A 23171-nucleotide genomic window follows, 5' to 3' on the forward strand; every position below is an offset into this window, starting at 1 on the left:
GCGTCACACTCTGGGAGATGTTCTCCTACGGCAAGCAGCCCTACGGCGATATGCGCGGCATCGAGGTCACCTTCCATTTTCTTTATATCACAAATATTAATAATTATATTGATTTGGGTCTAGCTCTGGCTGTCGGTTCAGGAATAATATTTTTTTCAAGTCAAATAAGTATTTTTATTAATAAACACCTTTGAAGCAAATAACAAATGATGTATTTATTTTCAGGCGATACAAGTGGTGGAAAGTGGTCAGCGTTTAGAAAGGCCGGAGGACTGTCCGGACGAGATCTACCAGGTGATGCTGGACTGCTGGGCGTACAGCCCCGACCTGCGGCCCACGTTCAGCAAACTGGTAGATGTGTTCTCGCAACACCCCGACTACGTCAACATCAGCCAACTCGCGCTCGACAATGATGATGCTACCGTGTGAGTGCTTGCACCCTGCCACTGCGCGCTCAGTGTGCGTGTGCCTTTACTTTTGTACAATGATGTATGAATGGGTTGTGTCTGTATGATTGATATTGAATGATCAATGTAAAATGTATTTACAAATGCAGGAATCTCTTATTACAAAAAAATAACTTGTGAAATATAAAATTATAATTTTAAATGTCACCAAAATGCATTTTGAAATGTCATATTAATAGTTTCATGAATGAAGGAATTTACCTCAACGAAAAGGCTTCCTTAGGTGTTTTGACCTCACTTATGTGCTCTGCATATATGTAAATAATTATTATTTTGTTTTTGCATTTTTTTTTATTTTTATGGATAAGCATTTATTTTTTTATTTGTTAAAAATATACTCATACGTATTAGACAACCCATTCATACTACAACCGGTAGCAAAGCCTCACAATTATTTCCATCTTGTTATTTCAACATTTTATTTAATGATTTTTAAAATATTGCAATGTATTACAAAGTATTTTTGTATATTATTTAAGATGTGCCCAATGTTCAAAGCTTTATTAGTAATTTTATGTATAACCTAGTGTCTAGGTGATCCAATGTTAAAGATATATTTATTGACAATTTTCATTAGAAAGTTCTTTAGTTATCAGAGTAAACAATAGATTTGTTGCATGTATTTGACCTCTGTGGAGAAAATATACTTTCAAACAGTAGTAAATTATAATTAGAACTGTATTAATTGAAGTAAAATTATTTTTTTTTGTTTTTTGCGTAAACTTATCATAGCAATTTGACAGTACAAGTGAAAAAATATCTGTTAGAAATTCTTTAAAATATATTTTTATATAAGCATGCCATGATGTGCCTGACTATGTATTTATAAGTTGTATATAAATAAGTAAGAATCTATTACTTTTTAAGGCATTTTATAACTCAAAAGTAAATACTATATTTAGATAGGATAAGAATTAAAAATTCCGTTTTGACGTACATTTGTTTTTACATTATATAAACCAACGTTTTATGTTCCTGTATTTGATATATTAAGTTGAATATTGACAATTTGATACCTTTTATAACATACATTCCTTTTTAGCGATGTATTTCTATATAACAATTTACAATGTAAGTCAATTAATTTAAATAGATTTTGTTTTGAATTAATTATATAATATATAAAATGAAATAGGAACAATGAATTTACTAAAACAAAATGTAACAATGTTATCTTTTTAATTTTAAAATTTTATTATTTTCGAAATATTTTGGTGCACAATTGAATATGAAACAGTATTGCCAGAGGCATGCCATAGAGTAGTGTGATTTGATTTTCAGTTGCCATTAGGTTGTGTAAAACATGTACAAAATTTTATCTAGTTACCTAAATTGTATCTGTTTTTTTTTATATATAGGAATTTATATTAAATTCTATTTAATACGAGTCTGACTTAGAATTATGAAATTATATAATTTTGACAGATTATAATTTTTAATATAGAATGGAATTGTGATATCTATATTTATAAATTAAAAATTAATTGAATTTGTTTCGTTTTATTTATCATATTGCTATATATTTGGTAGGTTCTTCAATGGAACCTAAAACTTGTCTTGGATTAAACTTAATCTGTCTTAGAAATTGTTAATTCCATTCTTCACAAAGAAGACGTTTTTTTATATTATTTTTATCTTGGAAGAGATAATGATAGAAGTACAACAGACAGACAAGTTAACAAAGACGAGACTGTTAGTGCATTCACTTTATTATTCAGTCACACTAAAGTTCAATATATTTGTTTATCTTATCTTAATTTATCCATTATTTTATATTTTTAACACAACCACAAAACAAAACACTTTCAAAAAGAGTATCATAAAGTTTTTGGTCTGCAACCATAATTCTTTCATTTTTTGTACCTATTGATTTTGGTATTACTCTAAATTCAGTTAAAATTACTCCGAAAGCTTAACTTCTAAGAAGTTCTATATTAAGCCTTACGCCTAGGTTACATTAAATTAAAAAAAAATTAAATTAATTTTACAACTACTATAAATAATTATGTAATGAAGTATTTAATTATTACTAATATTTTTAAACTTCAGAAACAAAAAGCAGCCCAATTTTAAAATTCAAAATCTATTATTGTAATTACCGTTAGTTTGAACTTTTTTGTAACCTTTTTGTTGATTCTTCAGAAAACGAATAATTTATTTTAAACTTTTTATACCTAAATATTAATTCTACATTCACTGTAAGGCGGGGGCGGAGTCTCCGAGCGATTTGGAACTCTAATCGCATCAGCTTGTACCACACGCTGTCCGCCCTCAGGTACCGCTTCTCTTTCAGGCAGAGACAATTGCCTTCGGAACTGAGGTGGAGTTTCTAAATTAGGATTCAAAATATTGTTCCATAACAAATTAGCTCTCAAATCGCTGTCGTTAAGTCTACGTGTTCTTCTGCGCTGTTGTCTCGTGTCGGTGCGTGAACAAAACAGATTACCACATTTGCAGAACTGTCGTAGCCATATGTATGTGCCAACCACACCGATAGCAAGACCCACTTCTAAACCAATAACGAACGCTTGAAACGCCGAGAATTCTTTATCGAATTTCTTAAAAGGTGTCAAAGGTGTTGTTTGTGTCGGCGCTGGTTTTGTTTCATTTTTTGTTATATTCCAAACGCGATTTATATCAATTGGTTCTCTCGTTTCGGTTACCATTGAAATCATTTTCTCTGACATTTTTGGTAGTTTCTTTTTACACTGCCTAGTGTATGTTATCCCTCGAGACATGATCCACGACTCGACAGCTATAAAACTAGGATTACACTGCCAATATTCATTACGCAGTTCTATTCTCTCCAACTTTCTCAATGGACGTAAAACATCTACATTTATGGAGATCATATAATTTTCGCTTAAATCTATCTTTTTTAAATTTGGCAGTCGAGTGAAGAGTCTATCGGGCAATGATTTTATACGGCAGTTGTTGAGGTTTAATATCTAAAAAGAATATAAACATATTTTAATAAACATTTTTAAGCAATTTGTTCCTTAATTAACGGCTTAATGTTACATATCTTACCTGCAAATTCGTATGCATTAAAAAAGGTTCATTTTTAAGGTTTTCAAACACATTTCCCGATAGATCCAATGTGTCTAGTTGCGGTGTATCCCAAAACAGATCAGCTGGAATATAACGGAGCCTGTTGTTGCTCAGATCCAAATAAACTAAACTGTCAAGGCCAGCGAAAGCGTGCAGCCCGATCCAAAATATTAGATTGTAAGATAGATTCAAAATCTGTATTGATGTGTAGCCGAGTTCCTGAAAATATGGTAAAAATCAAATGTCGAAAAGTCAAGGAAGAAAGATTATATAGAAATTTAAAAAGAAGTCGAGTACCAAGGTAAACGGTATTTAGGAGCTTTTTCTGATCGCGATTAAATAACCGCAAAACATCTCTAAACTCCTGTGTTGTTTATAGCTTAAAGCAATATCAATCACAACAAACAAAAGCACATGTTTCCTTACCTTGAAGCAAAAGTTGTCAAGTTCACTAATAACATTATGGCTCAAACTGTACACTTGAACTTGTTTGGGCACCCCCACCCCTACACTAACGATGTTCTGGTCCACGCACGTAGCTTTGTTCAGTTCATTTTCCATGTCACAGTCACATTGCTTAGGGCAAACACTTTCTCCCGCACACGCAGCAATGTACAAAATAAACATAAATAAATTCATCCCCATTTTCCTTGCACCACTGCACTTTCACAGTAACTCAGCATTATGATTTACTGTTATTTCCAATAACATGTTAACTGCACTGACGCATACTTTCACACATAAATAGAGCAATGTAAGAATCGCTGTCTTCGAGTGTATGTACAAGATAAGATAGCAAATTATCTTTTATATATAAATATAGATTACTTTTATACATGCTAGTGTGATCGCAAAGGTGCGGTCCTATCGAATGAGTTTTAATATAATTTATGTCGCTTACGAAAATTGTTATTAAACATTTAATAAAACATTGTGTTAAACAATCATAGGTTATCGTTTAACCTTCAAAACATGAATTTTAGTGGACTGGATATTTTAAAATACAGCATGTTTTTTCCTTAATGACGAATTTTAATTCTATCCTCTGAAAAGAGGTAGGTATTTAATATTGTGTAAAATGAAAAATGTGTACTATTTAATTTAGTACCTATTTTTGTAATGAAAAAAAAATTACACACAAAGTAAAGCTTTAACTGGAAATAAAAATATAAAATCTATGAATATTGGTAAAAAACAGACAAGTCTCATTTAGTGTTAATATTATATTTACATTATTTAACACTGATTAATCTTATGTGAATATATTAGAGTTCTGCCTGTGCTGTGTGGTGTAGCAACGCTTCATTGTGTAGTCAATACTCATAACTGCGTTCCTCACGTCGAACACTGATGCATTGATTGTTTCGAATGTTCCTGCCAATCTGTCTACTGCCATAGCCTAGTATACGGAAATACTTATATTATTAATTATCACACTTATTGGTTTCTGAGACCAAAAACTGTGTATAAAAATTGTTATATTTTTGACAAAACAGAGATAAAATATGTTTTATATAGAGATTTTGGTCTTAGAAAGCAACAATCATGCGTTTGAGAGAACCATGGTAACCATGAAGTAAGATTGAATGGAAGTAAAAGCTATGACAACTTTTAGCAAGTAGTTTTAAACATATTACAGTAAAAGTACAACAAAAAGTTATTACATCCATAATCCAAAAGTTAATAAAGATTATAAAAATTAAACATAAATAAATACCGTATTTTTAAAGCACACTGGTTGGTAATACTTAAGTCAAGCATTTGTACATATGCATTTCTAGCATAAAAACTCAATGAATAAAAAGTTACCTGTTTATGTGATGCCTCCGCTATTTGTTCCAGAGCTTTAGAACTGTTGAGAGTAGCTTCCGCCATTTGGGACAATGCTAAGGCCTGTTGGTCCATAACATCTACCTGTAATAAAATAACATCACAGAATCTATCAATAAATAGAATTATTTTTTTTACTTTGTTATGTCTGTTTTAACAGTAAAGTTTTTTTTTTTCAGTGAAAAAATTTATGCAGAAATTAAGAAGTAATTAATAAAAAATAATTAAAAACATGAAAATATTAAAGACAGATTAAACATACCAATTTCTCCATAACACTCATGTGTCGTTCGTCTGTATCAGTAGATAGTAACCGGTTAGCACTGCTCGGGAATCCAACATCTTCCTCTTTACGGAAAATATTGTCCATGGCATCATCGCCATTACATGCTTCTTGTTTGACAGAGCTCTTTCTTTCTGTCAACAAATTTTTGTAATTAAGGTTACGTTTCATGTATGAAACTAGCAAAAAGGAGTGCTTTAGGAGGGGTCACAAGGCTTCTATCTTGACATAATTTGTAAAATATAATGTTTAAAAATGATTGTTATGTGTAATTATATATACATAGATTAGTTAATGGTGTATCATACAAAATGGTTAATACAATAAAATTCTGATGAAATAAAATCATCTATTTTTTTTTATAATTTATCTAAACTTACTTGTATGCTTAATATTAGGGGTAAGATCTAGAATCCTTAACTCGAGGACTGTCAGAGGATCAGTTGATCTACCTTCAGCTATTTGCTTCTGTTTTAATGTTATACTTCGTCTTTTGTCTGACCAGAACTAAAAGAATTTTGTAATATAGATAGAAGTTACATATATATACAAATATTATAACAAGTAAGCTGTTTTAAAGAAACAGTTTACTTTGCTATATTTGTTATAAAAACATTTTGTTATTTTGTGTAAGGTTTCATTCAAAAAGAAGTTGCTGCCTTTGTGTATTTACAATTCTAGAGTAATAAGAATTTGGAAATTAGAATTTTATATTTACCCCCCTAATTCCTAGCAAGTTGTAAGCAAATTTTGAAAGTCTAAAATAAAAAGACATGCATAGTTTACCTTTATCCAACCTTTTACTGATTTTGTAGTACCTTCTAGACCATTAACTATATTAGATAGTTCCATCCAAAGGGTTTTAAACCTTTCATTACTCATACCATCTTTTTGTTTTCGGTGAGCCAAGTCTGGATGTTTTTCCATGAATTCCACAATTGCTTTCACTTGGGCAAATGAAGGTCTGGATACCTAAAACCGTTATAATTAATAGATTCAACATAAATGGGATATATGTATTATTATCAAATTTAGTAAATACGAAATTAGACTTTTTTTATTTAAAGATACAGTATACTTACACGACCTGCATTATCAGGTATTTCAGAGTCATCGATATCAGCCATTGTTTAATTACTATTTTTTTTAAAGCTAAAATTTATATAAAGGTTGACTATATAATTTACTTCTTATAAAGTAAAAACTCTCTATATCAGAAGGTTACTGGTATTTTAATATATAAGCTAGATTGTAACTTGCATTAAATTTTAGTTAACAACAAAGATTTGTTTATAAAAAAATAGTTTTGACAGTGACAAGTAAATGACAAATGGTGACAATAATAAACAAAAAAAAAACTACGAGTATACAGAAAGTTTCTTTAAAAAAAAAATTAAAACGGATGTTTTAAGTAGTTTGAAAACATTTCTTTTATTAAATTTTGGATCCTGACCTCGCATCCTGATATTCACTTTTTCCATAACTTTGATAATAGTAGTTGAGTTAAAAGTAATAACACTTTACACGATTTAAATATTTTACTCTTTTGATCTCTCAAGAAAATCATCATTTGGCAACACTAGATGATAATACTTCAACTTCAATCAAGTCATCTCTCCGGAATACAAGTCTTGTGCAAAAAATATATATTAACGATTTTTCTTTCCACACTAAATCTATTTTGTAAATTACTTATAACAAAAAATTAAAATTTTAATCATCGGATTCAATAAATTATTATTTTTATACACCTAAGATGTAATGACATGGTGAAAAGTGTAAAAAGTGTTATTACAAAGGTCAGTGTTATAATGTGATGATATTCCAATTGATAATAAAATTCAGCTGATCCTTGTTTACAACGTTGTAGTTATGTATTCCTTTGAGGGAGATTTTAGGCGAAAGCCTCAACAAAACTTGGCTGGCGCCAGTGCTCAGCGTAAAACCGATCGAGATGCTTTGATATTACAGTCGCAGCAGCAAAGACAAAAACGCGAGGTTAGTTGCAAATTTTGAATTATTATAGGACGAATGTCTTAAATAAAACGCAAATTATAACCAGAATTCAGTTTAGCATAAAATATATAAATATTTTTACATTGGCTAGTTTTTATTCAGCTAGAAAACATTCATGACATAGCATATTCAAGATTACGGTAAACATGTTTTACACAATCGTTATAAATAACACGGAGATATTAGATACTGTATATGTCCCTGACAACTTTGCAAAACTTTATAATTGAGTATACTGCTCAAAATTTGTTTAGAAGAAATTCTGGTGTATGTTTCTATGAATCTTGTTTGATATCTTCGTAATTATTTTAATAATGTAAAACTTGTGACATGAAATAACTAAAAGTGTCCATAAATATTATAGGAACATCGCAGAAGACTGAATAGTACAATCAAAATCCAAGCTTTTGTACGAAGCTACCTTATAAGGAAACATTGCAAGGAAGTTGAAAGAGAACAATTTGATACTATATTTCCAGGAGCCAATCCTGAGGATCAAAACTTAGTATCATTATTAGTAGCTAAGATATTATTCTTTTATGATGATCGAAAAGATTTTAATAGACTGGTAAGTGATAATTTTTTTAATAAAATACTTTTTTATGTATTTTGTAAGACATGGTAGCACAACACTTAGCAAGCAATTGATTATGTTATCTTATTGATGATTAGGAAAAAATCTTAATTAGTAGCCTATTTGTTCTTCCAGACTATGTTCTACATGTATGCCAAATTCCAGAAATATCCATGCAGCTGTTCTGAATTTATCCATCCATACAATTATTTGTATTTATAATATTAGTAGGAATAATTAATCTCATAGTTATATTCTATTTTAGGTGTCAATATCACAGCTATTACTGAAACAATGGCAAAAAGTGTTTCAAAGTGGAGGCTCTTCAATACAGATTAGGAGGTTACTTGCATTACATCTACGATTGCTGCAAAATGATTCCGAGGTATTTAATATTGTTGTGTCTATCATAGATATGTCTAAGATTAAGTTTTCAAATAGACAAGTTCAACCCCAGTGTTAATAAATACATAAATGTTTAAATTACGTAATTAACTAGTTACATATGTGTTTTTCCAGACTATGTTCTACATCTTTGCTAAATTTCAGTAAGATCCAAGCAGGTGTTCTAGATAAACCTTCTAACAAACATCCATCCAAACATTTGCATTTATAATAGTAGTAGGATATATTGCATTGAACAATGTTTAAATATTTTTATTTAATTTAGGTACCATTGGCAGTGCCATTGAGAATGTTAGAAGTTTTTACTTCAACACAATCGGCTGAGGCATCAATGACTTATGAAGAGGCTGTTAATGTTATTGGAGGGACATTTATATATTTGATCAAAAGAGGCGAGTAATCTTTAGATAAAATTATGATAAACTAGCTGTCGCACGCGACTCCATCTGCCTTGTTGATGGCCAGATTAAAAAATAACTTATTTGATATTTGCAGGCTACTTCAAAGACTTATGTAATCTTATGTGTCATCGGACACCACCTCTATATGGACCTTCACCAAATCCACCAACTCCACTGTGTGGCGCCCTGCTGGATTTAATCCAGAGACCACTCAATTTGACTATCAAAATCAATACATCACAATATGAGTAAGTTAATAAAATTTTAAATCCTGTGACAATAGATGCAATTTTATTATTTTATTAAGTTAATAGAAATAATTCATCATCATCATCAGCTCACTATACGTCCCCACCGAGGGGCTCGGAGCCTACCCTAAGTTAAGGGTGATTAGGCCATAGTCAACCACGCTGGCCTAGTGCGGGTTGGTTGACTTCACACATATCTTTTGAATTTCTTCTCAGATATGTGCAGGTTGCATCACGATGTTTTCCTTCACCGTAAGAACGTCGGATAAATGTACATATGTAAATCGGAAATCGAAAAACACATTGGTACATGGCGGGAATCGAACCCAGGACCTGCAGTTTGCAAGTCAAGTGCTTGACCCCTGAGCCACCGAAGCTCCCATCGCTCGCTCCATAGAAATAATTAACAGACAAAATTAATAAAAAAAATAATTAAATTTACTAATGAACTTTTTTTATTGTTTTGTAACTTGACATAAACTTAACATAACTTAAACATTTTTTTAGAGATACAGTTATGACGGAGTTTGCATCAACATTCTTGTGCAATCCGTATCCAGAGCCTGTGGAGATGTACATCTTACCTGCCCTAGCACAGGACCGTAACAGACCATTCCCCTTCTTGGGACTTCTACGATGTATGCGGGAGGAATGTAAATTTACTAGTGGCAAATTAATAAGTGACTCATGGTTGTTACATTCCATTTTGTCATTAGAACCTACTGGATTTGGTGAGTAAATAAAAATAGTAAGCTTCATTCACATAGACCATGTACCTAATCAATATATACAATGGAATATTATTTTCAATGTGTTTGTGCTCATTTTTGTAATATTAATTATTTTTTTTAGGTAATGAGCTACGTAATGTAGACAATTCAAAACTACCCAACAATCCAATAGTATTAGAATATCTAAAGATATTAGCCATGCTAACGGAGAATGTTTGCAATAAACAGATAACATATGAATATGAAGATTCATTGTACAGTCAGGAGACGGCTGCGGACAAAGATGATGATAGTGACAGTGAGGTGGAACCGAACCCAACGTCAGTGAGGGAACAAACATTGTTAACTAAATGTATAGAGATGTTAAATGAACCAGACAATTGTGTCATGATGACATGTTCTCAGATCAATGATAATGAACTCAGTGAGGATTTTTTAGAGTATATATCCAAGATCTGTCATAACTTACTTTTAAGTCACAAGATGGCGCTGCATAAGTACCGGTGAGTTTTGTTTCCAAATGGATTGAAAAATACTTAATTGGTAGACTATTTGTTCTTCTTGACTGTTTTACATCTAGGCCAAATTTCAGCAGGATCTATTAACCTGTTATGGTAATACCTATTAACTAATATTCATTTATCTATCCATCCATCCATACATCTAAACATTCGGTTTAATAATATTAGTAAAAGTAAGATTTTTACAGGTTACTGTACACATTGGCTTTTAAGCCGATATTTGTGCGTGGCGTGTGGCGCTGGCTGAGCAGCATGAACCAGGAGTCCCTGTTCGGCGGTCCCAACACCGCGCTGCTGGCGGTGCTGTCCCGAGGTGTGGTCACCACCGGCGTGGAGCGGCTGCTGGCGCCGCTGGCCGTCTTCTGCGCACTCTTCACCCTGCTCATTGGCACGCTGCATGATACTGAGTTCTTCAGGGATACCGGAGAAGATGACAGAGCGAATTTTGACTGTGAGTCGTAAAAGCGACATCTTATCAGTGCGGCGTCATTTTGATTCTTATAATTAAAAAAAAATTGTCTATGTACAGATAAGTGACTCATTTATTCCTGTAATTCATTACATCTAGTTGCATAATTTTAAATAAATTATACGAGTCAACTTACAACTTACAACTTTCACCATTTCACATACTTATTCGTATATTTTTATTTATTTCAGTAAGCGTTGCGGGTCCATCTGGCGGTCGTACCCACGCGTTCGAGTTCTCCGAGCTGGGGGGACTGTGCCGCGCGCTGCGCCAGCTGTGCCTGGGCCTGCTGGAGCTGGCGGTGCCGGACACGCGGCCCGCGCGCACCCCCTACAAGCACACCGCGCAGTCGCAGCACACACCCGCGTGGACACATCTATTTAAGGTACATAACTAACACTATTTGAGATTTATATAAACTAACTAAAACTAAGACTAAGTAGTAAGTCCATAGTTTTAGTTATAAACCTAGGTGTACTTGGTCATGTTTAAATGACCACAGTGTATTACTAATAAACGTATGGCCCGGTGTACTTCATCAATTTGGAAAGTATAAATCCGACTGGGAATGCCCCGACCGACGCTGCCGCTCATTTTCGCGCCATAAATTTTCTGTGTTATCTCCTCTCATACGTTTGAAGGTTCCTTAATAAATATAGTTATGTTGTGTCAGGTGTGCACGCAGCTGCTGCGGTCTCTGTACGCGCGCGACGAGCGGCTGCACTTCAGTGCGGGCGCGGCGTGGGCGGGCGAGCGCGATGACGACGCCACTGAAGTTGCCACGCTTGTTGCCTTCGCCCGAGCGCGCTCCAGGCAGAACGCTCCCCTTGTTGACGCCGCACGAGCTATCAATAATGGTGAGGACTAGTGGTATTTTATAAAAAAAAGATCCAATAATTTTAATAAATTTGTAACTGCCCCTAACTTTGAGGGGGAGAAAAATTAAAAGCTATAAATAGGTGGCGCTAGCGCCAAGAGTGGCCTGTCATCTGTCATAGTCTGTATACGTCAATAAAAAGTTGGAAGTCTTTGGTATGAATGTAGTCCACTGACTACTTTGTATTTTTTTTAACTTGTATAAACATTTTTAATTTATATTTTGCAGAAGAGGGACCGCCATTAACAATAAAGGAATTAAGGATGCTCACTATATTAAAGGAGATTCCGTTCGTCATAACGTTCTCTACCAGAGTATTGATATTCCAAACGTTGTTACTTAGGTGAGCCTCAAACAGCACAAAATTTATATTAGTTTTTTTTTGTTTATGAACATATTGTTTATTCATTTTTTTTTTAATTTCAGGGAAAAAAGTTCAAATTGGTTACAAAATTTCAATGAAGGCCCTTCAATTAATATCAATATTAGGCGGACACATTTGTATGAAGATGCCTTTGAGAAGCTCAGCCCAGAGAATGGTAAGCAAATTAAATTTGCTTATAAGATGTATGTAAAAAAATAAACTGCATGTTTGATTGTTCGTCTTAATACCGCATAAGTTTAATAAAAACACTTTATCAAAGTATTTATTTGCAGAACCTAATTTGAAGTTGACGATGCGCATTCAGTTCATAAACCAAGTAGGCGCGGACGAGGCCGGCGTCGACGGTGGCGGGGTCTTCAGGGAGTTCCTCTCAGAACTACTAAAGTTAGTTACCATTTTTATTTATTTACGATATATCGAAGAAACGGGACAGAAGTTAAATTTAAACATAGTTGCACAAAATACTTTTTCGAACAATATTAGTTTAAAATTTTACTTTGTACTTTTCAGATCAGCATTCGATCCAAACAGAGGACTGTTTCGACTAACAAAAGACAACATGTTATATCCCAATCCTGGTGTGCATTTACTGTATGATGACTTTCCAATGCACTATTACTTCGTAGGGAGAATGCTGGGAAAGGTATTATTAATTTTAAACTTATTATACGACCGAACTACTTTTCCTTAAATTCTTGAAATTTCTTAAATTATGATTGACAAGACTTGGGAATATGTGCTGATTTCCTACATGACCTTTTATATTGTAGGCGTTGTATGAGAGTTTGTTAGTGGAGCTGCCGCTGGCGGAGTTCTTCTTGAGCAAGCTGTGCTCGTCGCGCGAGCCGGACGTACACGCACTGGCGTCGCTGGATCCAGCGCTGTATCGTGGCCTGCTGCTGCTGCGCGCGCATCGCCGCCAGGACGTGCCCGACCTTGGACTGGACTTCACCGTGCTTACTGACGAGTTGGGGGAGCAGAGGGTGAGGAAATAAACTTTGGTCCTTTGAGTCGGATAAATATTGATAAAAGGACCGATTATTCATTTTTTTAATAAATAGAAATATGTCAAGAAAACAATTAATTTAATATAATGTTTTTTTCTTGTACAGACAGAGGAACTGAAGCCAGGAGGTGCCAATATACCAGTCACAGCGGAAAATAGGATAGAATATATTCATCTTGTTGCCGATTACAAACTTAATAGGTATGCATTACACCGAATGAAAGATATTATTTCTTTTGAGGTCTTAAATCGCGACTGATTATTTTTTTTTGTTAATGTGTAGACAAATAAGATCGCAGTGCAACGCTTTCAAGCGCGGTGTGACGTCAGTGGTGAGCGCGGAGTGGCTGCGCATGTTCTCGTGCCGGGAGCTGCAGCTGCTCATCTCCGGCGCAGAGGTGCCCATTGACCTTGATGATCTCAAGCGGAACACGCACTACGCCGGTCAGTTCAACTGAACCTCTATTAATTTATCTGATAGTATGACATCTATACGAAAGTAGGTTAACTAATTTAATATTGTGATTGCAAAACTAGTAAAACTATACCTGTCTAGTTATTTAGTGGAAAAAGGGTCTTAGTTGATTAACGATGGTGTAATTTATGGTATTAAATTAGGTGGTTTCTCGGAGACGCACCCGACAGTGCAGGCATTCTGGAAGGTTGTGGAAGGCTTCACGGACAGCCAGCGCCGGCAGCTGCTCAAGTTCGTCACCAGCTGCTCGCGACCTCCTCTACTAGGCTTTAAGGTAAATTATCAAGACTAATTACAATTACAAATTTAATAAAAATAACTCCATTTACTTTCCATGTATGATTCCAGCTTTATTATATGTGGTTGTATGCACAGGACCTGATCCCCTCGTTCTGCATCCAGTCAGCGGGCGCGGCGGACCGGCTGCCGACAGCATCCACCTGCATGAACCTGCTCAAGCTGCCGGAGTTCCGCTCCGAGCAGGCGCTCGCCGAGAAACTACTGTATGCGATACAGGCCGGCGCAGGATTCGAACTTAGTTAATACCAGTCAGTATAAATAGTATTCATATGGTACACATGCTAAATACCTTAGTGGTATTACCGGCAATATTTGTCAGTATACTGGGTAATTACATTTTTGGTAATACTTGTCACTGTGCTCCTTAATAACATTGTTGGTAATACTTTAAACCGACTTCAAAAAGGAGGAGGTTTTCAATTCGTCTGTATGTTTTTTTTTCAGTATAATCAGTACATACATTGTTGGTAATACTTGTTAGTGTACGCGGTAATAACATTGCTGGTAATATACCGTATTTCTTATATGGAAAATAGGTGTTTTTTATTTATTTAAGAATTTCGGTAATGTTATAATTTAATTATTAAATATATATATTTCAGGTATGTGTACAGCGAGAGCGAAGTGCAACGTTTATATATTATGAATATATGTTATTTTCCAACACATTAGTGTACTGAGTGTAAATCTCATTGTGATAATGTTAATTTTATATAGAGCCGGTTTTTGTGTAAATAAATGTTACCCGAATTGCTCCGCGTGACTTTTATTTGTTAGGAAATGCGACAACTACGTAATAAAAAGGAAAAAATGAACACAGTTTTTTTTATCTTTTGATTATGACGTTTAAATTAATTGCACTTTAGTCTACAGTCATCAAAATGTCTCAGTAGTCGTGTTAAAAATGTTATATAATTTTTATTTCAATTTAACTATTAATAAATAATGCTTTTTCTTATTTGTTACTTGTCAATTTTGTGCTGCAATGACTGACGATATAAATATTTGCTATGTTATTAACAACAGGCTCATAATATTTATTGAAATCAATATTTAAAGGCTTGTATATAGCAATTGCTTTATAAAAAATTAGAATATGTGGTTAATTTCTTCTTAATAATTATTGTTCGAAGATCTCAGCGGTTTTCACACATTAGTGTAGACACAATATTTCAGCTTCTTACCTAGTAGATTACATTTTATCTCCCAATGGTTGTTAGTTGATGTATAAATGTATATTTCATGGTTTGTGTGTATTTATAGGAACATGTATTAAACTATAGCAGTTTTATAGCCGTTATTATGGTTTTTCGAAAACAATTGGTAATTTTAATGTTTATTATAGATAATGTAATTGTATAGATTTTCTTTCGGATAAATTAAAAACACACTCGATGTTTATAGTCTAAATTATTACATGTTTTATTATTACAGACCGTAATTTAACGATACTCGTAATGAAAATGTTTCTTTGACTCCCAATTGAGGTAAAATATTAGAAAAAAAATTAAATTTAAAAGTTGAGACGTTGAAAATAGTTTGAACGGGAAAAAATGTCTGTTATTTCGAAATTGATGTTATTCCGATATTAGAATATCTTTGTAACATAATTGTTTACATTTTTGAAGCCAATTTACGGCCATACGTGTTTTATTATAATAGTTAACTACCGTAAATAAATGTGTCAAATATATCAACTTATATGTCTATTGTAATTTATGAAATAAAGTTAGTAAATTCTCTAAAGCCTTTCATTACTGTTTTATGTAGTTAATGAACTTTTAAAATCTAGGCTTGTTTTTCATAACTTACGCGGTAACTAGGTATAATTATATCCTAACTGACTACATTTTAAACGAGAGGCATAGTTTACATAATATGTAATAAGTAACCGTGAACTTGCAACTAGGAAATCATCAATAACGAGTATTAATATTGGCTTAGGTGCATTCATCGGTTCCAATATGGCCGCCACTCGCCGCCATTAGCAGTTTGACAGTTGCAATCAATCAGGCCTGATGAATGAGGTTTGCGAGGCGACGTGAGCGCTCGCCCTACACCCCGTGTGCGGTAGCCCATCATGCACTCCGGTTGCCAATCATTCCTTACAATATGGGACATACCTTTTTTGAAACTAAGTATGGTTTCATTCAAATAAAAATTTTGTTTTTATAAAACTGACAATAACAAATGCAAATTGCTGACAAACGCTATTTGTTCTAAATCGGTTATTTGCCGTCGGTTTAATGAAACTTGCATTCCTGTAGAGCGGCAGTTTTATGACATAAATTGACATTTTCACTTTTACAATTTACTGTACAATTATTATCACATACACACTAAACAATATCATTACTGTTACGTTCTTTTATGTTATATATGTAAATATTAAAATACTATTTAAAATACTTGTTCTAACAAGATTTAATGTCCTTAAAATTAAAAAAAGAGCGACTTCCGGTTATTTGTTTGTTATTCTAATTATGTGAAGGGATAGGAACCATTGTTTTTTGTAACATCCTACATTGAATTATGAAAGGGTGGTGACATTATCTGGGATCGTACCGGCGCGCGGCGGAGCGTTTTGTTGAGTCATTTCCCATAAGCAACCTGAGTCGACGAGGAGGCGAGGGCTACGCAATCGCTAGACCCTAGCCTCGGAGATTGCATTACACTTTATAGTGAATGTTGCTTGCCTACAAATATTCTGCTCTGTAGTTAAATACCATTTTGATTTCCTTCTAACGACGTTATCTTATGAGTAGACTCACGACGTTTTACCGGCTAAGAAGCTTCGCTTCTATGATAACGTCAAATGAAATTAAAAACATCACAAAGCAGACGAAAATATTAAGAAAATAGAAATTGATAGTTTGGAAAGACATAAGCTTCCAATACGTTTATGAGTCATTTTTAATTATAAGCAATTTATTGTGGATGGCTTTCATAAGCCACGCATATGGCCATTATGAAAGTTTTCATTGATCTCAAGTAGCCGAGTACACCAGGTTGGCGATCCCGTGAGTCAGCCGGCCACCACGCTCTGCCTTTCGCTCCTATGCCAATGAAATTGAAAAGATTAAACGATCGCCTGTCAGCCGTAATGTGTATCAAATGGCCCAACCATATTTTAATACAGTGTGGGCGATGTGTTTCACTTTGACTTTTTGTGGAAGGGTACTTAGTGTTGCAGATAACAAAAGGTTTCTCTAAAACGGTTGTTAATAAGCACGTTTAGAACATAATGGGTTAAATGTCACAGGTGATAAATCAACGACTTTAGTGATGATTTAATAAGAAACCGTAGTGTTTTTAACTTCATTTTTCTTGAACACTTAGCCACTAAGGACATATGCTATTAATATATACGCTGCAACTTTTTTAATATTAGTATTTTATAAAGGGATCCCCTTATGCACTAATTTCTGATTATATTTAAAGTGAAAGAATATTATACAAAGTAATTGTAAAATGTTTATCAGGCCATGCCTATCAACATACTTTTCAGTCGCATTGGATCTATCCTGACTGACGCTTGACAGTTTGACACGTGTAAGTAATTTGGTATGCGATGTCCGTAACAATCCGATAGCCACTGGCTCATTGGCAACATTGTCCGCAGCCGGCTTATGTGGAAAGCAACTGAATGTTGACGTACGGCTGTTGAATTAAAATTTTGCACTACGTCAAACTCTTTAATGAACCGTAATCAAGTACTTTTTTTGTCAAGGCATCCAAATTTTTTTGATAAAAATGTTTTTAAATTGGACCCAGTTATTGCCTATGAAATGTACAAAAATCTTGTAAGTAATAAACTTTATTTTGAGACATTGTACCTAAACCTGAGTAGAATGCAATAAAATTATAACATTTTTTGTTTTCCTTCTGCGTACGAGACATTCAAACATCAAAACGTTGTTACAGCAAAACCAAAGTGAGCAATTGCACATAAATTGCTTAATTTGATTTTATGTCACCGTGCACACAATGTACAATCGTGGTCATTGTCCAGGTGACATGCTATAAACGTTAAGTGTATTATTTCGTCGGACAACGCTAAGGCTTTGTCTCATGGCCTCTTGAAATAAATGTGGAATATAATGTAAAATGTAAATTTACATTCTGACTACCTTAAAGAATTTTCAAAATACATATAGCCATTTAACTTTTCATTTTTGAATTTTTTCCAACACCAAATAAATAAAAATGTTTGCATACACCCACAATTCGTAAAAAATATTTTTTTGGACACCATATAATATTTAAAATGATTCAATTACATAGTGATTTTTCAATAAACATAAAAAGTATTTTATATTTTCAACTGTAGTGTGATTAAGCCCTTAGTATTTCATCGCGGGTGGTCGCTAGTCGCTACGCTTCTGAGAAGGTCATCGGAAGGCTCTATGCATTGCCTAGGAGCTCGTAAACCTCTCTAGGATCCATAATTATAGGGGCCCTCGTCTATGTATAACAATGTAGGAAGGGATTGAATGGAAAAGTAATAAATGGCTTGAAATGCCAACACGTAATAGGTCTGTTTAAAAAAAACAAAACTCCAAGAAAAATAAGTTGGTAAAATCGTATTCAATTAGGTCTACGTTACAAATTGAATATAGTCAGTGATTATAAGTCGTTGTAGCTCAATGTCTAGAGTTTGATATTCATTGAGATAGTTCGAAGTGGGCGGAATTGCAATGATAATGTCATAACATCAACATTGTATGCACATTTAATGGATCTATGCATTAATGCGGACGTGCGCCTGCGCATGCTTTGAGGCAATGCCAAGTCAGGTCTTATGAGTAACGGAAAAACGCTTATTCATTCATCATCCATTGCTTACCATATACTGTCGCCTGTAGCTGGTCGACCGCAGTGTCGTCCGTATGAAATTAAAAAAAAACACTGAGTTTTCTATACGTATTAAGACTGTATATCTGATCCAAATTTCATACAGAGTCTATCAGTTTTGGACTTATGTGATTACATACAAACGACATGCACATGCATTTATACGTAATATTATAGTTTAATTATTACTGTTTTGTTTGTGTTTCCTTTTAGTCCTATTTTGATGGATTTTAATTTTAATGAATTCTACACAACGAATATACATGTTCCCCAGGCTAGCCCCAGACTTGTGTAAGTGTTACACGCGTTAGTTGCATACTAAATAACTCAGGTTAGCAACTAAGTCTAAGCTATAGTCTAAACATAATGATCATTCATAAAACATACGATAAGGACTTTGTATGTTACAATATTACTAACTTGATGGACAGAGAAAGTTTGATAAACGCGACTCAAAGGATTTTGATTATTTAATTATTAATTTCCAAGCGAGTTAGTAAAACAGCAAGGCATAAGCATTGAACATTGAAGCATAACTGAGTAATAAATGCAGAACGTGTCGATACAGTTTAAGCAGAGGTTAGAAGCATACTTTGTGTAGTGATTTGAAGAATACGACGCAGTCTCGCAGGCACAGAAGATCCGATGCGGCTGATGATAAGGCATCCGCGATTCTGACACCAAGCTAGCGCCGGTACGAATCTCGGCCTTATTCCCTCCCACACGACCGCGGACCACCCAAGTAGAGACACAACAATGTCTGCGTGCTTATTGTTTACGTATACACGATACGCACACATTGATAAAATGCGATGCTTGTATTAGCAACGCAATCTGATTGTTTTGGTAACCGAATATCACCTCTGTTAATGACAGTAGCTAGAAAATTTTTATTAACAAAATTATTATAAACGAGCGTAAACCTTATTCACCATAAACATGGTTTTGTACGTTTAAAGAAAAATCAACAAGTTTGTCATAAATATTCTTTGCCTTATTTTTATTGCTGGCGGCATCGTGATTTCTACGTTATTGTTAAAATGAGTTTTGTAATTTACACGTTATTTAAAATGTCAAAGGATGAGTGAATAATAAAATTGTTAACGTTTTTACTTGTCGATAAGCGACCTTTTTAGTATATGTGCCACAACACGAGGGTCAAAGAGTACGAACATCCTTAATTTTAATTGATGGAGTCAGCATTTACTTTGACTTTTTTATTTCCTTATTGGAAATAGAGAATTTAAATTACTTTTCACAGGAGTGAACAAACAAGGTTGATGTGTATAAACGAAAAACACTGTATAAAAGAAAATAACTTGAAATTAACAAAGTGATATAAGCGTACTTTAGTAGGTAAAAATTCCAATATTAAAGCATAAAGATAATAAACTCAAGAGTTATATGGTAACGACATCAACGCTGCATTTATGTGGCTGTTACAATGAGTAATGCGCGGGGCTCCGGCTGCGGAGACAAGAGTAAGTGTCAGTTAAGGCGCCATTACACCCGCACTGTTGTGTTTAGTTACTTACCTTATCACACTGCCAACTGCGACCGCTATCGTTGTATAGAAGGAAACGTCCAGCCAATCTCTTTTACAGGCACTGATTGCGAAGAAATTCCGAGGCAGTACTCTGTATAATAGCATAATTAACCTGTGTGATAAATATACATTGTTGATCGTAAAAAGATTTTTCTAAATGATTTTTTTGAAATGTTGTTTATTTAAATATTTTAGGTTTTGAGAAAAGAAAAAATATAAGAATTATAGTGTTAGTATTGTTTTTTGAAGTCATATTATTATTAATGTCACAAGTTAAAATATTTATAGTATCGTAAATTTTGACGCGACTATCTCTGTACCCTTTCCTCTGGCGTTGTCTCCGCGAAGCTTCGTGGGTGGTACGGTACCTACGCCTTTCTTGTTTCACTCACAAAAATAAGGACGATCAAAAAAAAATTAATCCCTAAAGGAAATTAGTCCCTCTAAAACACGACTCGGACATGTGTTACTTTTTTCGCTTTAAAACGTGTCTCAGAGGTAAGATTTATGGTTCGGTTCTCTTCGGCACGATATAAACTTGCGGTCATGTAGAAGTAAAACTGGCGAGGAATTAATTATCAAATAAAATTAAGTTAAAAAAGCAACGTCTATATAAAATATTCGAATCTATCTTTTGGTTTGTTTTATTGCGTTGTGTTTGCATTTTAAATCTATGTTACCTGAGGATTTTGTAGTATTTTTTGAGGTACGATAAGAATTGTTTACCATGTTTATCCGCGGGAGAGCGGGTGGCGGGGGCGGGTAGGGCCGGCGTAGCACAGGTAGCCTCCACTGCTACTGTGCACGCCCTGAGTACACAATACACACTGCCTTACTGATACAATATACTGCAAGCTAGCGACCCTACAATTAATACGTAGACTAGGATAAAATAAAATTAACAAATTATGTAAGTACATGATTTAATTTTGAAATAATAAAAAGGTCGAAAATTAAATTTATTTTTAACTTGTTTATTTTTATATGTCCAATAATAAATTAACCGTAGAATGGAAGAAATTAATGCATCGTGTTAAAAATTCCTAACACAATATGTAATATAATATTCCAATTAAAAACAACATTTTATTGCGTACGTTATAAACGTTTAAAGTTAAAAGTTAACCCCAATTCTGAATACTTTTTGGATATCCTTCAAAGTGCATAATAATAGTCACCGTTAGTTGTAACAATGCAAAACTTCTCGAAAACCTGGAGGGATTCCACTGACAAGGAATTAAGGTTGTTGTTTATCCCCTGCCACTCGAACTAACAAGGGCCCGATAAATGTCTCAGCAAACACATCGCTGGCTGACACTTCGTTACACTAACGTTTTTTATATACCCACAGGGTACAGTGGACTTTCTCAAAACTGTCGAAAGCTAGAACAAATATCATAAATGCGAAAAAATCTTTTAACAAAATGTTAAGAGTTATTAAAGAATACTTGGTTGCTAATTTCACAATTTCTACTGATAATGAATGAATATAGCCTCAGTGATTTAATAATTTTAAACATAACCGTCTTGTTTGTAGCAACTACCTACATTTTATGCAAATGCTTCAAATAATCGTGCGAAATACGTGGTAGTAAAATTAAAGCTGTCAAAGCGGGCACAGGAAACTGTTAAAGTATCTCTTTGTTATTGATACAGTAAACAGATTGTTTATTTACGATGGAATCGAGTTGGATCGTTCTCACGAGGCGGACGGCGGGTTGGGTATGCCGGGGCTTTAAGTAAATAATCGCTTAGCGTCGGCGAATCGCATCTGAACAAGGAAGCACGGTCCAGCCGTGACCGACTTGTGACGTTGATGACTATGTTTCCATTGTACTACGTTGATTTTACTAGATTAATGGAGGTTGACAATGAGTTTTAATTATTAAGGTTTGTCAATTTGTCTATTAAGTAATCGATTGTGTAACTTAAAATATTCACAATAAAACGGACGTAAAGAATAATATTGCAAGGATCATGCTTATTCATATGTATAAAATAAATATTGTGGGTTAATTAAACGTACGTAAATTGACTGATATAATGTATTTCTCTACTACGTTTGGTTTAAGATGTTACCTACTGTCCCTGTAAACTAAGTCTTGTGCATTTTATAATTTGACGAAAATAATTGACAATGGAAACAGTGAGTGGATAAAATGTAGATTGAAGAGTGAATTATCGATGGCTGGCTCGAGACAGAGTTTGTTCAGCCGTCGAAGTCGCGGCCACCTTGACGAAACGTTCAAAAAACGTCCCTGGGAACTTTCGTGTTGGCCGACATTAACCGACTTTCAGTTTTTCTCAGTAGCCGCCGCACCCTGTCCGACGATTACTCGTTAATGATTGATTATCGCTGTTTACTTTCGATTTTTGTGATGTCATTCTTTGAGTTTACTTCGACACGGGAGAAGGATCGACTAAAGAAATGAAGACAGAAAAATACACACGGAATAGTTTGGTATATTAAGACATTAAAACAAAAGATGTGTTCCAAGGATTTCAAGTATAAAACGAAAGCAGGCTAATGACAAAAGGGTCTTAATCTATTTGGCAGCTAGATAAAGAAAAGGCATAAATCTTTTCTTTTAGTCCCCATTCTCGGTTGCTTCGGTATGAAGGTATTTACGGGCTATTGTGTGGACTATTATCTGGCGTGTCGTGCTAATTGAGCCATCCCACACCAGGGCATTGGCGCATTGTTTGCGAAAGTTGACCATAAACAAGCCGCA

The 23171-nt window shown here is 34.1% G+C and overlaps 4 protein-coding genes across 6 annotated transcripts in view; 2 read left to right on the top strand and 2 right to left on the bottom strand.

The window, feature by feature from the left end:
• Nucleotides 1-1359, top strand: part of Shark (SH2 ankyrin repeat kinase) — an 8216-nt gene extending 6857 nt beyond the window's left edge. Inside the window, exons 11-12 of the mRNA XM_013320318.1 lie at nt 6-65; nt 226-1359. Of these exons, the coding sequence (XP_013175772.1) occupies nt 6-65; nt 226-429 (264 nt within the window). The 3' untranslated portion in view covers nt 430-1359. The remainder of the gene's footprint in view (nt 1-5; nt 66-225) is intronic.
• A 1274-nt stretch (nt 1360-2633) lies between these two features.
• LOC106123951 (leucine-rich repeat-containing protein 70) lies at nt 2634-4396 on the bottom strand. Its single transcript, XM_013320367.1, has 3 exons — nt 3945-4396; nt 3498-3737; nt 2634-3415 (listed from the first exon to the last, which is right to left on the bottom strand). The coding sequence occupies exons 1-3, from the start codon at nt 4161-4163 to the stop codon at nt 2642-2644; spliced, it is 1233 nt and encodes a 410-aa protein (XP_013175821.1). The 5' UTR covers nt 4164-4396; the 3' UTR covers nt 2634-2641.
• A 325-nt stretch (nt 4397-4721) lies between these two features.
• On the bottom strand, nt 4722-6909 carry LOC106124134 (uncharacterized). Of its 2 annotated transcripts, none has more exons than XM_013320601.1 (6): nt 6714-6909; nt 6418-6603; nt 6012-6138; nt 5611-5765; nt 5328-5432; nt 4722-4917 (listed from the first exon to the last, which is right to left on the bottom strand). In XM_013320601.1, the coding sequence occupies exons 1-6, from the start codon at nt 6756-6758 to the stop codon at nt 4771-4773; spliced, it is 765 nt and encodes a 254-aa protein (XP_013176055.1). In that variant the 5' UTR covers nt 6759-6909; the 3' UTR covers nt 4722-4770. The 2 variants fall into 2 exon arrangements, with proteins under 2 accessions (XP_013176055.1, XP_013176056.1); XM_013320602.1 differs by having other exon boundaries at nt 6418-6595; nt 6719-6736.
• Nucleotides 6910-7237: 328 nt separating this feature from the next.
• On the top strand, nt 7238-14795 carry LOC106124632 (ubiquitin-protein ligase E3C). Of its 2 annotated transcripts, XM_013321494.1 has the most exons (21): nt 7238-7430; nt 7502-7629; nt 8012-8215; nt 8487-8606; nt 8892-9018; nt 9122-9275; nt 9783-10006; nt 10128-10509; nt 10716-10978; nt 11188-11381; nt 11670-11853; nt 12102-12216; nt 12300-12412; nt 12531-12642; nt 12769-12901; nt 13029-13241; nt 13371-13465; nt 13548-13708; nt 13883-14013; nt 14115-14287; nt 14642-14795. In XM_013321494.1, exons 2-20 carry the CDS (start codon nt 7504-7506, stop codon nt 14280-14282), a joined length of 3219 nt encoding a protein of 1072 aa, XP_013176948.1. In that variant the 5' UTR covers nt 7238-7430; nt 7502-7503; the 3' UTR covers nt 14283-14287; nt 14642-14795. The 2 variants fall into 2 exon arrangements, with proteins under 2 accessions (XP_013176948.1, XP_013176947.1); XM_013321493.1 differs by having other exon boundaries at nt 7238-7629.
• Nucleotides 14796-23171: the final 8376 nt, after the last annotated feature.

This window comes from Papilio xuthus, unplaced genomic scaffold (assembly GCF_000836235.2).
Source record: "Papilio xuthus unplaced genomic scaffold, Pxut_1.1 DF825946.1, whole genome shotgun sequence".
In the NCBI taxonomy this organism is placed as follows: domain Eukaryota; kingdom Metazoa; phylum Arthropoda; class Insecta; order Lepidoptera; family Papilionidae; genus Papilio; species Papilio xuthus.

What these genes read in the sequence shown, in the direction of transcription:
- LOC106123951 (XM_013320367.1), bottom strand. Translation starts at nt 4,163, where the DNA reads ATGGGGATGAATTTATTTATGTTTATTTTGTACATTGCTGCGTGTGCG. An exon ending in TTGACAACTTTTGCTTCAAG is followed by an intron (nt 3,738 to 3,944) that starts GTAAGGAAACAT and finishes CCATATTTTCAG; the next exon opens with GAACTCGGCTACACATCAAT. An exon ending in TAATGCATACGAATTTGCAG is followed by an intron (nt 3,416 to 3,497) that starts GTAAGATATGTA and finishes TATTCTTTTTAG; the next exon opens with ATATTAAACCTCAACAACTG.
- LOC106124632 (XM_013321493.1), top strand. Translation starts at nt 7,504, where the DNA reads ATGTATTCCTTTGAGGGAGATTTTAGGCGAAAGCCTCAACAAAACTTG. An exon ending in AGCAAAGACAAAAACGCGAG is followed by an intron (nt 7,630 to 8,011) that starts GTTAGTTGCAAA and finishes TAAATATTATAG; the next exon opens with GAACATCGCAGAAGACTGAA. An exon ending in GAAAAGATTTTAATAGACTG is followed by an intron (nt 8,216 to 8,486) that starts GTAAGTGATAAT and finishes ATTCTATTTTAG; the next exon opens with GTGTCAATATCACAGCTATT.
- LOC106124134 (XM_013320601.1), bottom strand. Translation starts at nt 6,758, where the DNA reads ATGGCTGATATCGATGACTCTGAAATACCTGATAATGCAGGTCGT. An exon ending in TGAGTGTTATGGAGAAATTG is followed by an intron (nt 5,433 to 5,610) that starts GTATGTTTAATC and finishes ATTTTATTACAG; the next exon opens with GTAGATGTTATGGACCAACA. An exon ending in CGGAGGCATCACATAAACAG is followed by an intron (nt 4,918 to 5,327) that starts GTAACTTTTTAT and finishes TCCGTATACTAG; the next exon opens with GCTATGGCAGTAGACAGATT.